The 13,681-nt window shown below is 41.1% G+C and overlaps 1 protein-coding gene across 1 annotated transcript; it reads right to left on the bottom strand.

Annotated features, from left to right (window-relative positions):
* Window positions 1-8,021: 8,021 nt before the first annotated feature.
* c7h15orf40 (chromosome 7 C15orf40 homolog) lies at window positions 8,022-12,773 on the bottom strand. Its single transcript, XM_075471151.1, has 4 exons — window positions 12,515-12,773; window positions 11,112-11,256; window positions 10,908-11,035; window positions 8,022-8,608 (listed from the first exon to the last, which is right to left on the bottom strand). Exons 1-4 carry the CDS (start codon window positions 12,752-12,754, stop codon window positions 8,519-8,521), a joined length of 603 nt encoding a protein of 200 aa, XP_075327266.1. The 5' UTR covers window positions 12,755-12,773; the 3' UTR covers window positions 8,022-8,518.
* Between the last annotated feature and the right edge of the window lie 908 nt (window positions 12,774-13,681).

The following is a 13,681-nucleotide window of genomic DNA, read 5'->3' as shown; positions in this document are numbered from 1 at the left end:
TACGGAACTTTTACTCGGCCATTTTCATTTTAAAGTTCTTCCAGACGGCGGAGTCGACAGAACCAAAGTCATCTGTAAACACTGCCAAGTTGAATTGTCTTCTCAGCGTAGTAGTTCCAGTCTAAAATATCACTTAAAGGCAAAACACACAACTGATAGCAGCAAGTCATTCAAGGAAACAGACAGTGGAGCGAGGCTTCTACATAAAAACTACAGAAAGATGCTGATGTTAAAAGTGTGTTTGCACAACAAATGTTATGGCACTTTCATTCATATGGCAGCACATTTAAAATAAAGCTAAATGCTAAAAGCTATACGCTACTTTTGGATTCATTTTTGGATTCTGCGTACAAATGTGATTAATCGTGATTAATCAGGGAAATCATGTGATTAATTAGATTAAACATGTTAATCGTTGCCCAGCCCTAAATTAAAATCCCTAATCGATGTGTAGACACACCTGTGTTTTCATTCCTAACCCCGGAGCAGGTTAGGCTTAAAGATAAGAGATCGATAATAGGTTAAAGCGCAGGAAAAACAGACTTTAGTGAGTTAACATTAAATGTTTCTGTTGCCTAAAACAGGGACTGAACATTCTCTGACCCTTATGGAGGCTTCTACCATCTGAAACCATATTTATTAGATTTAGAATTCTTTATTTTTACACTTTGATGGCAGCTGAATAACTGAATGTGATTTATTAATGGTTATTTATTTATTCATCATATACAGCTTTCTTACAAGAGCTGTTTCCCTCTGAAGCACGTGTGTGTGGATGTGTTAGATTTGATCTTTTTATGTATTTTTTCTCAGATTTTAGGCAGTTGAAGCTGAACTTCTTGTGTTGTTTTACACAATCATCTCACAGTTTTTACACAGTTGGTGTTTTTGGGGATTTATGACGACTGAGTTTAACATCAGAAGTCCAGAAGTTAGTTTACTGAGTGAAATGAAAGTTATCTCCCACAGCCGTCATGTGTTTGAAGGTGGAAACATGACTCAAGGCACGCAGATCTACTTTAATGGTGATTCTGTCAGATGAGGCTGCGGTTATGAAATCAGGATTTTATCATCAAATGATTTCGGTCGGATGAAACGTAATCCTAATGAGCTGATTTTCAGATCCAGTTTATGTGAATGAGAGCAGCTTTATTGGGAATTCTGCCATGAAGAAGAGGCTTTGGCTGTGTTCGAAACCCTATACTACATACTGCATACTACATACTACATACTGCATACTACATACTACATACAGCATACTGCTTACTGCATACTACATACTACATACAGCATACTGCATACTGCATACTACATACTACATACTACATACTACATACTACATACAGCATACTGCATACTGCATACTACATACTACATACAGCATACTGCATACTGCATACTACATACTACATACTACATACTACATACAGCATACTGCATACAGCATACTGCATACTACATACTACATACTACATACAGCATACTGCATACTGCATACTACATACTACATACTACATACTGCATACTGCATACAGCATACTGCATACTACATACTACATACAGCATACTGCATACTACATACTACATACAGCATACTGCATACTGCATACTACATACTACATACAGCATACTGCATACTGCATACTACATACTACATACTACATACAGCATACTGCATACTGCATACTACATACTACATACAGCATACTGCATACTGCATACTACATACTACATACAGCATACTGCATACTGCATACTACATACTACATACAGCATACTGCATACTGCATACTACATACTACATACAGCATACTGCATACTACATACTACATACTACATACTACATACAGCATACTGCATACTGCATACTGCATACAGCATACTGCATACTACATACTACATACTACATACAGCATACTGCATACTGCATACTACATACTACATACTACATACTGCATACTACATACTACATACTGCATACTACATACTACATACAGCATACTGCATACTGCATACTACATACTACATACTACATACTACATACAGCATACTGCATACAGCATACTGCATACTACATACTACATACTACATACAGCATACTGCATACTGCATACTACATACTACATACTACATACTACATACTACATACAGCATACTGCATACTGCATACTACATACTACATACAGCATACTGCATACTACATACTACATACTACATACTACATACAGCATACTGCATACTGCATACTACATACTACATACAGCATACTGCATACTGCATACTACATACTACATACAGCATACTGCATACTGCATACTACATACTACATACAGCATACTGCATACTACATACTACATACTACATACTACATACAGCATACTGCATACTGCATACTACATACTACATACAGCATACTGCATACTGCATACTACATACTACATACTACATACAGCATACTACATACTGCATACTACATACTACATACTGCATACTACATACTACATACTACATACTGCATACTACATACAGCATACTACATACAGCATACTACATACTACATACTGCTTACTACATACTACATACAGCATACTACATACTGCATACTGCATACTACATACTGCCTACTACATACTGCATACTACATACTACATACTGCATACTACATACTGCATACTGCATACTGCATACAGCATACTACATACTACATACAGCATACTACATACTACATACAGCATACTACATACTACATACTACATACAGCATACTACATACTGCATACTGCATACTACATACTGCATACTGCATACTACATACTGCATACTACATACTACATACTGCTTACTACATACTACATACAGCATACTACATACTGCATACTGCATACTACATACTGCCTACTACATACTGCATACTACATACTACATACTGCATACTACATACTGCATACTGCATACTGCATACTGCATACAGCATACTACATACTACATACAGCATACTACATACTACATACAGCATACTACATACTACATACTACATACTACATACAGCATACTACATACTACATACTACATACAGCATACTACATACTACATACAGCATACTACAAACTGCATACTACATACTACACACTGCATACTACATACTACATACTGCATACTGCATACCGCATACTACATACCGCATACTACATACTGCATACTGCATACCGCATACTACATACCGCATACTACATACTACATACTGCATACCGCATACTACATACTGCATACTACATACTACATACTGCATACTACATACTACATACTCCATACTGCATACTACATACTGCATACTACATACCACATACTACATACCGCATACTACATACTACATACCGCATACTGCATACTGCATACTACATACTACATACTGCATACTACATACTACATACTCCATACTGCATACTACATACTGCATACTACATACCACATACTACATACCGCATACTACATACTACATACTGCATACTGCATACTACAGACTGCATACTACATACTACATACTGCATACTACATACTACATACTCCATACTGCATACTACATACTCCATACTGCATACTACATACTACATACCACATACTGCATACCGCATACTGCATACTACATACCGCATACTGCATACTACATACTGCATACCGCATACTACATACTACATACTGCATACTGCATACTACATACTGAATACTACATACTACATACTACATACTGCATACTGCATACTATATACTGCATACTACATACTGAATACTACATACTGCATACTGCATACTACATACTACATACTGAGTACTACATACTGCATACTACATACTGCATACTACATACTACATACTACATACTGCATACTGCATACTACATACTGCATACTGCATACTACATACTGCATACTACATACTACATACTGCATACTACATACTGCATACTACATACTGCATACTACATACTCATCGATCAGACAGTATGCAGAGTGTTTACCCACAATGCATTTCGCTCCTGCCCGAGCCGAAATCAGCCGGCCTGAAGCTGATTTCCCTTAAGCTCTAAACTCTGTAAACTTTAGCAACATTTGAAACATTTTCAGGAGAGAAAGTAGTCGTTTAGATCCCCAACGTGTTGAAAACCTGACAAAATACCGGCTGTTTACAATTTTGTTCCCACGAATTCGGTGCTACTAAAGCCAGCCGCAGTGAGCTAACGCACTTCCTGTTATTTTCACAAAATAAAATACCCGTTGCCTTTTATCATAGGGAAAGCCATTACCATACAATTGGTGCTTTTGTTTTGAAAACAGGAAGTGAACCTACCCTCGTTGTAGCTAGCTTGAAACTGCCGTTTTGACAAGAAATGACAATCAGCGACGTTACATTACGTTGCATCTTGGGTAGTTTGAGTATGAGTAGTAACCTCATGATGCATACCCAACATTTCAGAGAATCTAGTATGCATCCGGGAACTTCTGCTTACTCAAACTTGCATACTAACTCAAAAAGTTAGTATGAGTAGTAGGAGAAGTATGCGGTTTCGAACACAGCCTTTCTCTTTTTCTAACTGTGCTGTCATGACCTTTAACCTTTAACATGCTAACTGAGGCCTGCAGAGTCTGAGATGTAGCTCTTGGGTTTCTGACCTTGGGGTGACCTTTAACCTTTAACATGCTAACTGAGGCCTGCAGAGTCTGAGATGTAGCTCTTTGGTTTCTGACCTTGGGGTGACCTTTAACCTTTAACATGCTAACTGAGGTGTTCTGTTTCTGAGACGTCTAACACTGCTGCTTCTGGCCTCTCCGTCCATGAGGGGATTTCTTCCTCTGGCATCAGATACTGTCCGTCTCCTGTACCGACACTAATGAGCCATCTCATCTACAACATTCTTTAATTACCGTAACAGTCATTATCACCGTCCGTCTTCTCAGTTTCTCTATAATCTTCTCAGGAAACAGGCGTTCGGCTCCATCAGGTCACCTCAAACACAATGAGCCACTCAGAGTCTGTGAGGAGGGATGATGGCCTCCTGCTATCTTTTAATTGCTGCTCCATGACAGATGTGACGCGACGAAGGGGATGAAAACTTCAGTTCAAACAGACCTGAAAAGACGAGTCCTTCCACTGCAGAGCTCACAGCCAACGCTGGAGGTTAAGATGAGGAAATGATGAGCAGAAAGAACTGCTTCCCAGTATGTTCAACAGTTAAAAAAAACTACAAAACGATGAAAACTCAGCTGTTTTCTGAAATATATTCTCTTGGCCCTATTTTCTCTCCCTTCGTATCACTGCCTGCCAGAGCATGTGAACGGAGCGGAGCGCAGCGCAATTCCCGCTCCCCGCTCAAAGTTGTGCCAGGACGCTCCGCTCAAACCTCGCTCCGCGCTCGCCTTAATTTTCCTGCTGCTCAGGCGAAATCGCTCCACGCTCGCTCAAATTTTCAGCAGAAGGAATTTTCTGACATTTTTACTTCATGTAATTATGACAGGGCCCTGGGACACGCGGCGTTTGATTTAATGATGTGACCGGTGTATTGTCTTATTTAACTGGCTGTTAAATTATCGCCACTGTAACGGTGGCTCTTACGTACAAAAAATAATGTTTAGAAAATGTTGGGCGCCAGGTAGAAAACTACCACGTCAGGACGAAGCCCACCAGATTACTCAGCTTAAATATGCATCACACGACACAGCAAAGAGAGAGCCCAGGCTGGGCTAGGCAGGAGGAGGGAGAGGCGTGTGTGTGTGGCCGCGAGAGCATCAGCAGAAACGGAAGCAAAGCAGAGGAAACGAGGGTCACGGTTAGAACTAGCAGCTGAGCAGTCAGCTTAATTCAGACAATCAGAAAGGGGAACATGTCTTCACGGTACCTGACCTGTTCCGAGCGTTCCCGTGTCCCAAAACTCCAGACGAAATACACAATCCACGCTTGATAGCGTTTGTAGCCCCGACAGTTCGGGCGTTTCCCTGTTTATTATCCGCACTCTCTCTGCAGCTAATGCTAGCTCCGCCACACATAGAACACACCGTTGCGCCCTCGACTTGAATTGCTCACTTCCTCATTTACTACGGGTGACAAGGCCCGCGTGGCTGCTTGTCCCCAGCTGTGAACGTAACATCTCGCTCCACTCATGTTGCCCCGCGCTTCCTATTTAATTATTAATTTATTACACTAGACTACATTAAATCAAAAATGTTATTTTACAAATTTTATAATCCGACATTTTTAATTGATGTTGTGAGCGCATCGGAGCGAAATCCTCGCTCCGGCTTTTGAACTGAAAATCGCTCTGCGCTCTCACCATATTTCACCGCTCCGCTCCGTTCACATGCTCTGCTGCCTGAGCAGACCGAAGTGCAGAGCGAGCAGTCCCCAGCTTCCGAGCAGCAAACAGCGTAACAGGCGCGGCTGTCGGCAGCAGGCAGTGATACGAAGGGAGAGAAAATAGGGCCAAGAGATTGTGAGGTCTGACTTTTTCCTGGAGAACCATTTTGTGATGCAAATGTATTACTCTGTTGAACGCATATTGTTCTGAGAAGCAAAGCGCTTTATTTTTTAAACCCCAGCCAACTAGCCGGACTACCTTCATCAACACCAAAACGAGGCTGGAACTCTGCTCACAGGACGCAGCAGGGGGTAAGAAGATGTTCAGAAATGATGTTGCTGATATGGGATGTTACACAGCTTCATGTCAAAAGAGGCGAACTGTCCCTTTAATCTCCTGGATCAGAGGAGACAGACACACCGTGAAAAACAACTGGAGTGGTCCTGGTCCAACAGGAAAACAAACTGCAGGTAATTCTCCCAGAATGTTGCCTGACAGGCCCCGAGAAGCAGAATCTCTGTTTGCCTTTGGAGGCTTTAGGGTAAAATGAGCTTTATCTGTCCGGCCTTTGATGTCAGCTCAGACTCTTTGAAGCTTTTTGGTTTAAACTGGTTTTAATCTGAGGCTGATCACTGCTGGGGTGATTCACCGCGCCCCTCTGACTCTGACGAGATGCTGATCAGCTTCTTCTTCTTCTTGTTTCACACTGTTAACCCGTCTGTAGCTGCCGCTCGGAGCCCGTTTCCTCTCTTTTAGGCTCTTATAGCAGCACAGTTGAAGGCTTCGCCTGGAGGAGAGACTTTCATCTTTCAGGCCCTTTACAAAAAGGATTCAAATTATAAACTTTTAAATTATGCAACTAAAAACTGAAGTTAATTCGAGAAATATTTGATAGTTTTGGTCACGACTAACAAATGTTCTTTTATTTCTTTTGGAAAACAATGTACAAATAGGTCAAATAATCCAAACTTTCCACAAACTAAGATGGAAAAAAAGCAGCAGCCTTTACTTTATCTTTTATTAAAGAGTAAAAACTCGAGATATTTCATGTTTTGTCTCTTCAGGGTAATTCATTTTGTCCCGTTCTTCCTGCTTCAGGTCTTCAGGTGTGCAGCAGCACGGGGGGGGGGACAGGTCAGGACTGCAGCCGTCAGCACATTTATATTCAGTTTTCTTTATGAACGAGGGTTCTGGATGCAGCGTCTGAGGGGTCAGAGGTCACGGGGGTCCAGCTGAGGCTGCTCCCTGAAACTGCTCCAGATTCCCTGAATGCTTTCATGATGTTCTGCTCTGCAGAGGCAGAAATATGCAGATCCCTTCCAGCCTTTCTCTGAGGAACTTTGTTTTAAACACACTTGTTTGTATTTATCTGGATTCTGCCCCCCCATCCCACCGCTTCGGACTGTAAAAGAAGTTTAATTCTGAGCCTTTACAAACAGAAAAGATTTAAGATGTCAGCAGACCTCAGAATGAGCAGTTTTTCTGTCTGATAACTGAAGGAAAAGTTCGACCCTGAGACAAAAACAATAATCTCCATGTTTACAGAGAACATGCAGTGTGTTCTGATGTGAGAACCAGCACTGAAACAGTTTATCACCACAGAGCAGCAGCATCAGAACATTTATTCCTCACAGCGACGTGGATCATAGAGTCTGCAGTTAAGTGAGAAAAGAACGGCTTTTTAAAAGGTTTTATTTTGATCTACTGTTTGCTGCATCACTGATACATGCACAGTGTGATCAGGTCTCACAGCAACATGTGACCCACAGATTCAGCAGACAGGGACACAGCGCCACCTGCTGCCGGCTTCTGCACGGTCCTGTTTATAATGCATCACCTCTCTGTCCTCTCTGAGCCAGAACTGGACCTCTCAGTTCCTAAACGTCACCAGCAGGAGGCGCTATAAGGGCACTGCTCAGGTGCATCCTTTGTGGAAGTTCTCTCACATTAAAGCCTGAGTTCACTGTAAATGTTCATGATAACTCTTTTAGAGCTCCTCTGACAGAGATGATTAAATATCAAACAGCTGAGGATTTGACTGACTTTTACTTATTTCAGCTCCTCGCTTCTTTGGCTCGAATCACAGATTGGAGGTACTTAAACCCCAGGAGAGGAATCAAGGAAAGGAGGCATGGATGGATCTCCTCCTCCTCCTCCTCCTCTTCCTCCTCGGTCAGCCTGCAGCCTGTCGCAGCCTTTCCAACACCTCCTCCGGACTGAGAGAGGAGTCCACTCTGATGAGTTTGTCTTTGGATCTGGAGCCCTGAAGGACAGAAGATACAGGAAGTAAAGTTCACATGTTAAAACTGATTAAAAAAGGTAGGAAACGCAGATAATACACACAATGGGAGAGAAACGGTGCCCACAAGCCTGGAAATGTGAACAAAGTTCAGACTGGTTTCAGCTATCTGAGAGAAGTTATCTGTAATTAGGGAAGTATGTCTTTAAAGCACATTTATATCCAGTTTCCACTGACCACTGACCATTAACGCCGCTTTTTAATTTTATTTATTTCATCTATTTTTTTTATTTCGTAAAAGTCTGTTGCTGTCTGCTGTGGAACCAGAAAAGAAAGTAATCGGCGAATCCACCAAGACTTCCGCCAAAGGCTCTACCACCTGACTGTGTTCCACCAATCAGACGCAGCCGTGCAGTCTGGTCACGTGACCGTACTCGATCTCAGCGGCGGGACGGGTTAGCTTTAGCATTAGCAGTCGTAGCAAACAAAGAAAGAAACAGATGAAAAATGTCAGAACCAACGGTGGGAAATGAAGACGCAGACGAGGCCTCAGACTGAAAGCATGTTTACCTTACAAAGAGTGAGAAACAGCAGCTACATTATGTGTCTTCTGTGGCAACCAAAACAAACGCACATTTCAGCAGAAACTCAACATCTAACTTGAGGAAACATGTAGCGCTAAGTTTCCTAAACTCGTTTTTCCCCCCATGGATAGGTGAATGTTTGTTTTTTAGGTTACATATGGGTTACACATGTTTTAAACATTTCCTAAGTCTCTTTTATTTTTTATTGAAGTACATGAATTTACCTGGGTTATTTTAATTTAAGCTATTTTGTAATTAATCAATTCATTTTAATTTATTTTATCAATTGGATGAACTCTAATTGGCCTATAGATGATTATTTTGTATTTGTGTCTGTCTGAAATGACCGTAATGTGTTAACAAATAAATCAGACGTTACTCAACAGTTACTCAGTACTTGAGTAGTTTTTTCACCGAGCACTTTTTTACTCTTAGGCTGTGTTCGAAACCGCCTACTGCATACTGCATACTACATACTGCATACTGCATACTGCATACTACATACTACATACTGCATACTGCATACTACATACCGCATACTACATACTACATACTGCATACCGCATACTGCATACTGCATACTACATACTGCATACTGCATACTACATACTGCATACTACATACTGCATACTACATACTGCATACTACATACTGCATACTACATACCGCATACTACATACTACATACTGCATACTACATACTGCATACTGCATACTACATACCGCATACTACATACTGCATACTGCATACTGCATACTGCAAACTGCATACTACATACTACATACTGCATACCGCATACTGCATACTGCATACTACATACTGCATACTACATACTACATACTGCATACCGCATACTGCATACTACATACTACATACTGCATACCGCATACTGCATACTGCAAACCGCATACTGCATACTGCATACTACATACTACATACTGCATACTACATACTGCATACTACATACTGCATACTACATACTACATACTGCATACTACATACTACATACTGCATACTGCATACTACTCGATCAGACAGTATGCAGAGCGTTTACCCACAATGCATTTCGCTCCTGCCCGAGCCGAAATCAGCCGGCCTGAAGCTGATTTCCCTTAAGCTCTAAACTCTGTAAACTTTAGCAACATTTGAAACATTTTCAGGTGAGAAAGTAGTCGTTTAGATCCCCAACGTGTTGCCTTTTATCATAGGGAAAGCCATTACCATACAATTGGTGCTTTTGTTTTGAAAACAGGAAGTGAACCTACCCTCGTTGTAGCTAGCTTGAAACTGCCGTTTTGACAGGAAATGACGATCGGCGACGTCACGTTACGTTGCATCTTGGGTAGTTTGAGTATGAGTAGTAACCTCATGATGCATACCCAACATTTAGGAGAATCTAGTATACATCCGGGAACTTAAAAAAAGTTAAAGTTAGTAGGAGTAGTGGGAGTATGCGGTTTGGAACACAGTCTTCCTCAAGTAATTATTTGGATGACTACTTTTTACTTTTACTTGAGTACAGTTTTCGGCTGCTCTACCCACCTCTGCTCCTGGGGTTAAATGCCAATAGATGCTAATCTGTCATGAAGATGGTGTGGAAGGCCGCATTCAGGTCGAGGAGGATGAGGTGTGCATCACATTTTCTGCTTATGCTGCCTAGAGCATGTATTAACCAAAGAGGACTCAATATGGACCCCTGGGGGACCCCACAGACACAGAAAATTATGTTTTTTAGGAACCTTTTCGAGTGAGATGTGAGTCTTCTTCAGGTCCAGAACCTCTGCCAGGTAGCGGATGAGCTCAGCGTTTGCTTCTCCGTCTGCAGGCGGCGCGGCGATGGAAACGCCCACCGCCTCCGGGGAAACGTCTGTAAGAGCAGCAGAAAGTCGTGTCTCAGTTGGTTTTTAGCTCAGAGCCACAGTGCAGCCGCACCTGTGACGCACCTGTGACGCCGCTGTGCTTGGCGCCGGGCTTGGCGCGCACCGTGATGGTTACGGCTCCACTTTTGTCCTGAGCCACCGGACCAGACGTTTGAGTCTCTGCTGCTCCGCCTCCGGCCGCCGCCGACTTCCCTTTCACCTGTTTGACCTTCGCAGGTCAGATGAAAGCCACAGTTCCATTTTTTTTTTAATAACTTAATTTTTATTCATTTTTTCACATAACATGACAAGTCAAATTTCCCTTCATGTACATGTTTTCCTGTTTCTGTTTACAGCTGCACATCATCTTAGCAAAAGTCATGAAACATAGTAGTTCAATAAATGAAAACTAATAAAACATAGGACCAATTACACAGATTTGAAGTGAAAATTAAATAAAGATAAATAACTGAACATAATTTAGAAAAAAAATAATAATGATAATTTTAATGGTTGTGATAATTTGAAAGGGAAAAAATAAATGATTTTTTAAAGGAAGGAGAGAAAGAAGGGAGGAAAAAGAGGAAAAAAGAAAGAAAAGAAAAGGAAAGATCCACTCTAGGTATGAAATGTCTGGTGGTGTGAATGTATTTAGTACCTAACCAGAAGTCTTATGCTTTACACTTATTGTATTAGCAGAGCTATAACTGGTTTCCATCGTTTCATAAAAATAGGTTTCTGAAGCCTTAATGAGTTTGTAATTTGCTCCATCTGGTCCCATATTTTTTGAATCCATACATTATAAGTAGGAGGATCTGATGGTTATGCATTTTAGCGCTGCTAAAGTTCCCTTTTAACACACGTTAATGTCATGTCTGTGGGTCCTGCCGTGTTTTTACTTTCATGTTTTAGATTTCAGGTCTTGGTTTTGGAGTTCTTGCTAGTTTTGCCATCGTTTTGCCCTCATGTTCAGTTCATTAGCTTCACTCGTGTCACCTGTTCATTCCCCACCAGCTGCGTGGATTCTGCGTACAAATGTGATTAATCAGGGAAATCATGTGATTTATTAGATTAAACATGTTAATCGTTGCCCTAGTATTATTATATAATTAGGTTTTATGTTTATTAGCTCGTTTTGGGCTTACTTTTGACTGATCTGGTTACGTGTTTCTGTCACAGGATCTGGCAACCCTCCCCTTCAGTGAGAGACCATGGCTGGCTGCTGGTTTTATTTATTCAGACGATTTAATACGATGATCTCGCTTTCTCTTGAATCCCCCCAAAAAATTGTCACAACGACATAAAATTCAGTTTGATGCTGATTGTGTTTAAATTCAAACTTCATCATAAATATGAACAAATACAGTAAGTTGGTGGTACTTTAAGCTATTTTACATACTAATATAATCATAAGTGTCTGGTCGTAATGTTGGATTAAATTAAATTAAATGAGTTGGATTGTATTAAAACAAACTGCAAAGACTGACCGCCTTCTCCTTTTTAGGCATGTGTCTGGTTGTGGAGAACCGTCTTCTTTGCTGGCCGGTTCCGGGCAGAGGAGGCAGGCTGGACCGGGACAGAGCGGGTAACCGGCTGCTGGGAACCGGGACAAACTCAGGTACCGGAACACGGTGTAAAGCCGGGGCTCCAGACCTCTGAAAACACCTAAAAACACCAACAACGGCCACACGGGACCGGCAAAACATCTGCCACCTGCCTGTTAGCATGCTAGCTGTTAGCTTGGACGTACACATTAAGACTTCCGGTTTTCAAAATAGTAGTTTCCGGTTTTCTTCAAAATAAAAGTTTTATCTATAAAAAAACAACGAAAAGTGACTTTCTTTGGAAAGTCAAAGGTGTCTAAATCAAATCAAATTTATTTATATAGCACATTTCATGTACAAACAGTTCAAAGTGCTTTACATAAAATAAAAGCATTCCAGCAGGGAGTGGAAGAAGCATTAAAAATACATAAAATAATAAAGAGAAACAAATAAATAAAGCTAAAGAAAAAACTAAAGCATTCAGGTGTGTGTTAACATGATGCCAAGGAGGAAAGACATCAGCAATGATCTCAGAGAAGCAGCTGCTGCTGCCCATCAACCTGGGAAGGGTTAGAAGGCCGTTTCCAAACTATCTGGAGTCCATCGTTCTACAGAGAGAGAGATTATTCACAGGTGGAAAACATTCAGGACAGCAGTCAATCTGCCCAGGAGTGGACGTCCCAGCAAGGTCACCCCAAGGTCAGAAACCCAAGAGCTACATCTCAGACAAAGATGATCAATCCTAACCTCAGCCTGACTCAGATGCTGGTGGGACCTTTTCTGGTTCCGTGGCTTCTTTTCCCTTTGAGCCGGCTGGAAGTGACGACCGGCAGGGGAGGAGTTTGTTCCTGAAACGGAAACAACAAGCGGCATCACGTTAAAACAGCCCGGTTTATAATGTGCCACTGAAGTACAATAAATGACCAGTGGCCATTAGCTTTACAACCTGGAAGGAAACGTATTCAGCCGAGTCATTGACTTTCCTCAGCCTCGTTGTGTTTGTATCAACCTTATGATACATGATATTATCATGCACATCTATATATATATATATATATATATATATATATACACATATGTATGTATATAAATATGTGTATATATAAGGGC

The sequence above is a fragment of the Odontesthes bonariensis genome, chromosome 7 (assembly GCF_027942865.1).
Source record: "Odontesthes bonariensis isolate fOdoBon6 chromosome 7, fOdoBon6.hap1, whole genome shotgun sequence".
Classification (NCBI taxonomy): Eukaryota; Metazoa; Chordata; class Actinopteri; order Atheriniformes; family Atherinopsidae; genus Odontesthes; species Odontesthes bonariensis.
Note: the sequence above shows the minus strand (reverse complement) of the source record. Positions and strands in the feature narration are given on the sequence as shown.

Bases quoted from the DNA above. Each gene is read 5' to 3' on its own strand.
- c7h15orf40 (XM_075471151.1), bottom strand. From the start codon at position 12,754: ATGCTAACAGGCAGGTGGCAGATGTTTTGCCGGTCCCGTGTGGCCGTT. The intron at 11,257-12,514 runs GTCAGTCTTTGC...TGACCTGCGAAG, and splicing joins TGCCTAAAAAGGAGAAGGCG to GTCAAACAGGTGAAAGGGAA. The intron at 8,609-10,907 runs GTTCCTAAAAAA...TCTGTCCTTCAG, and splicing joins CTCACATCTCACTCGAAAAG to GGCTCCAGATCCAAAGACAA.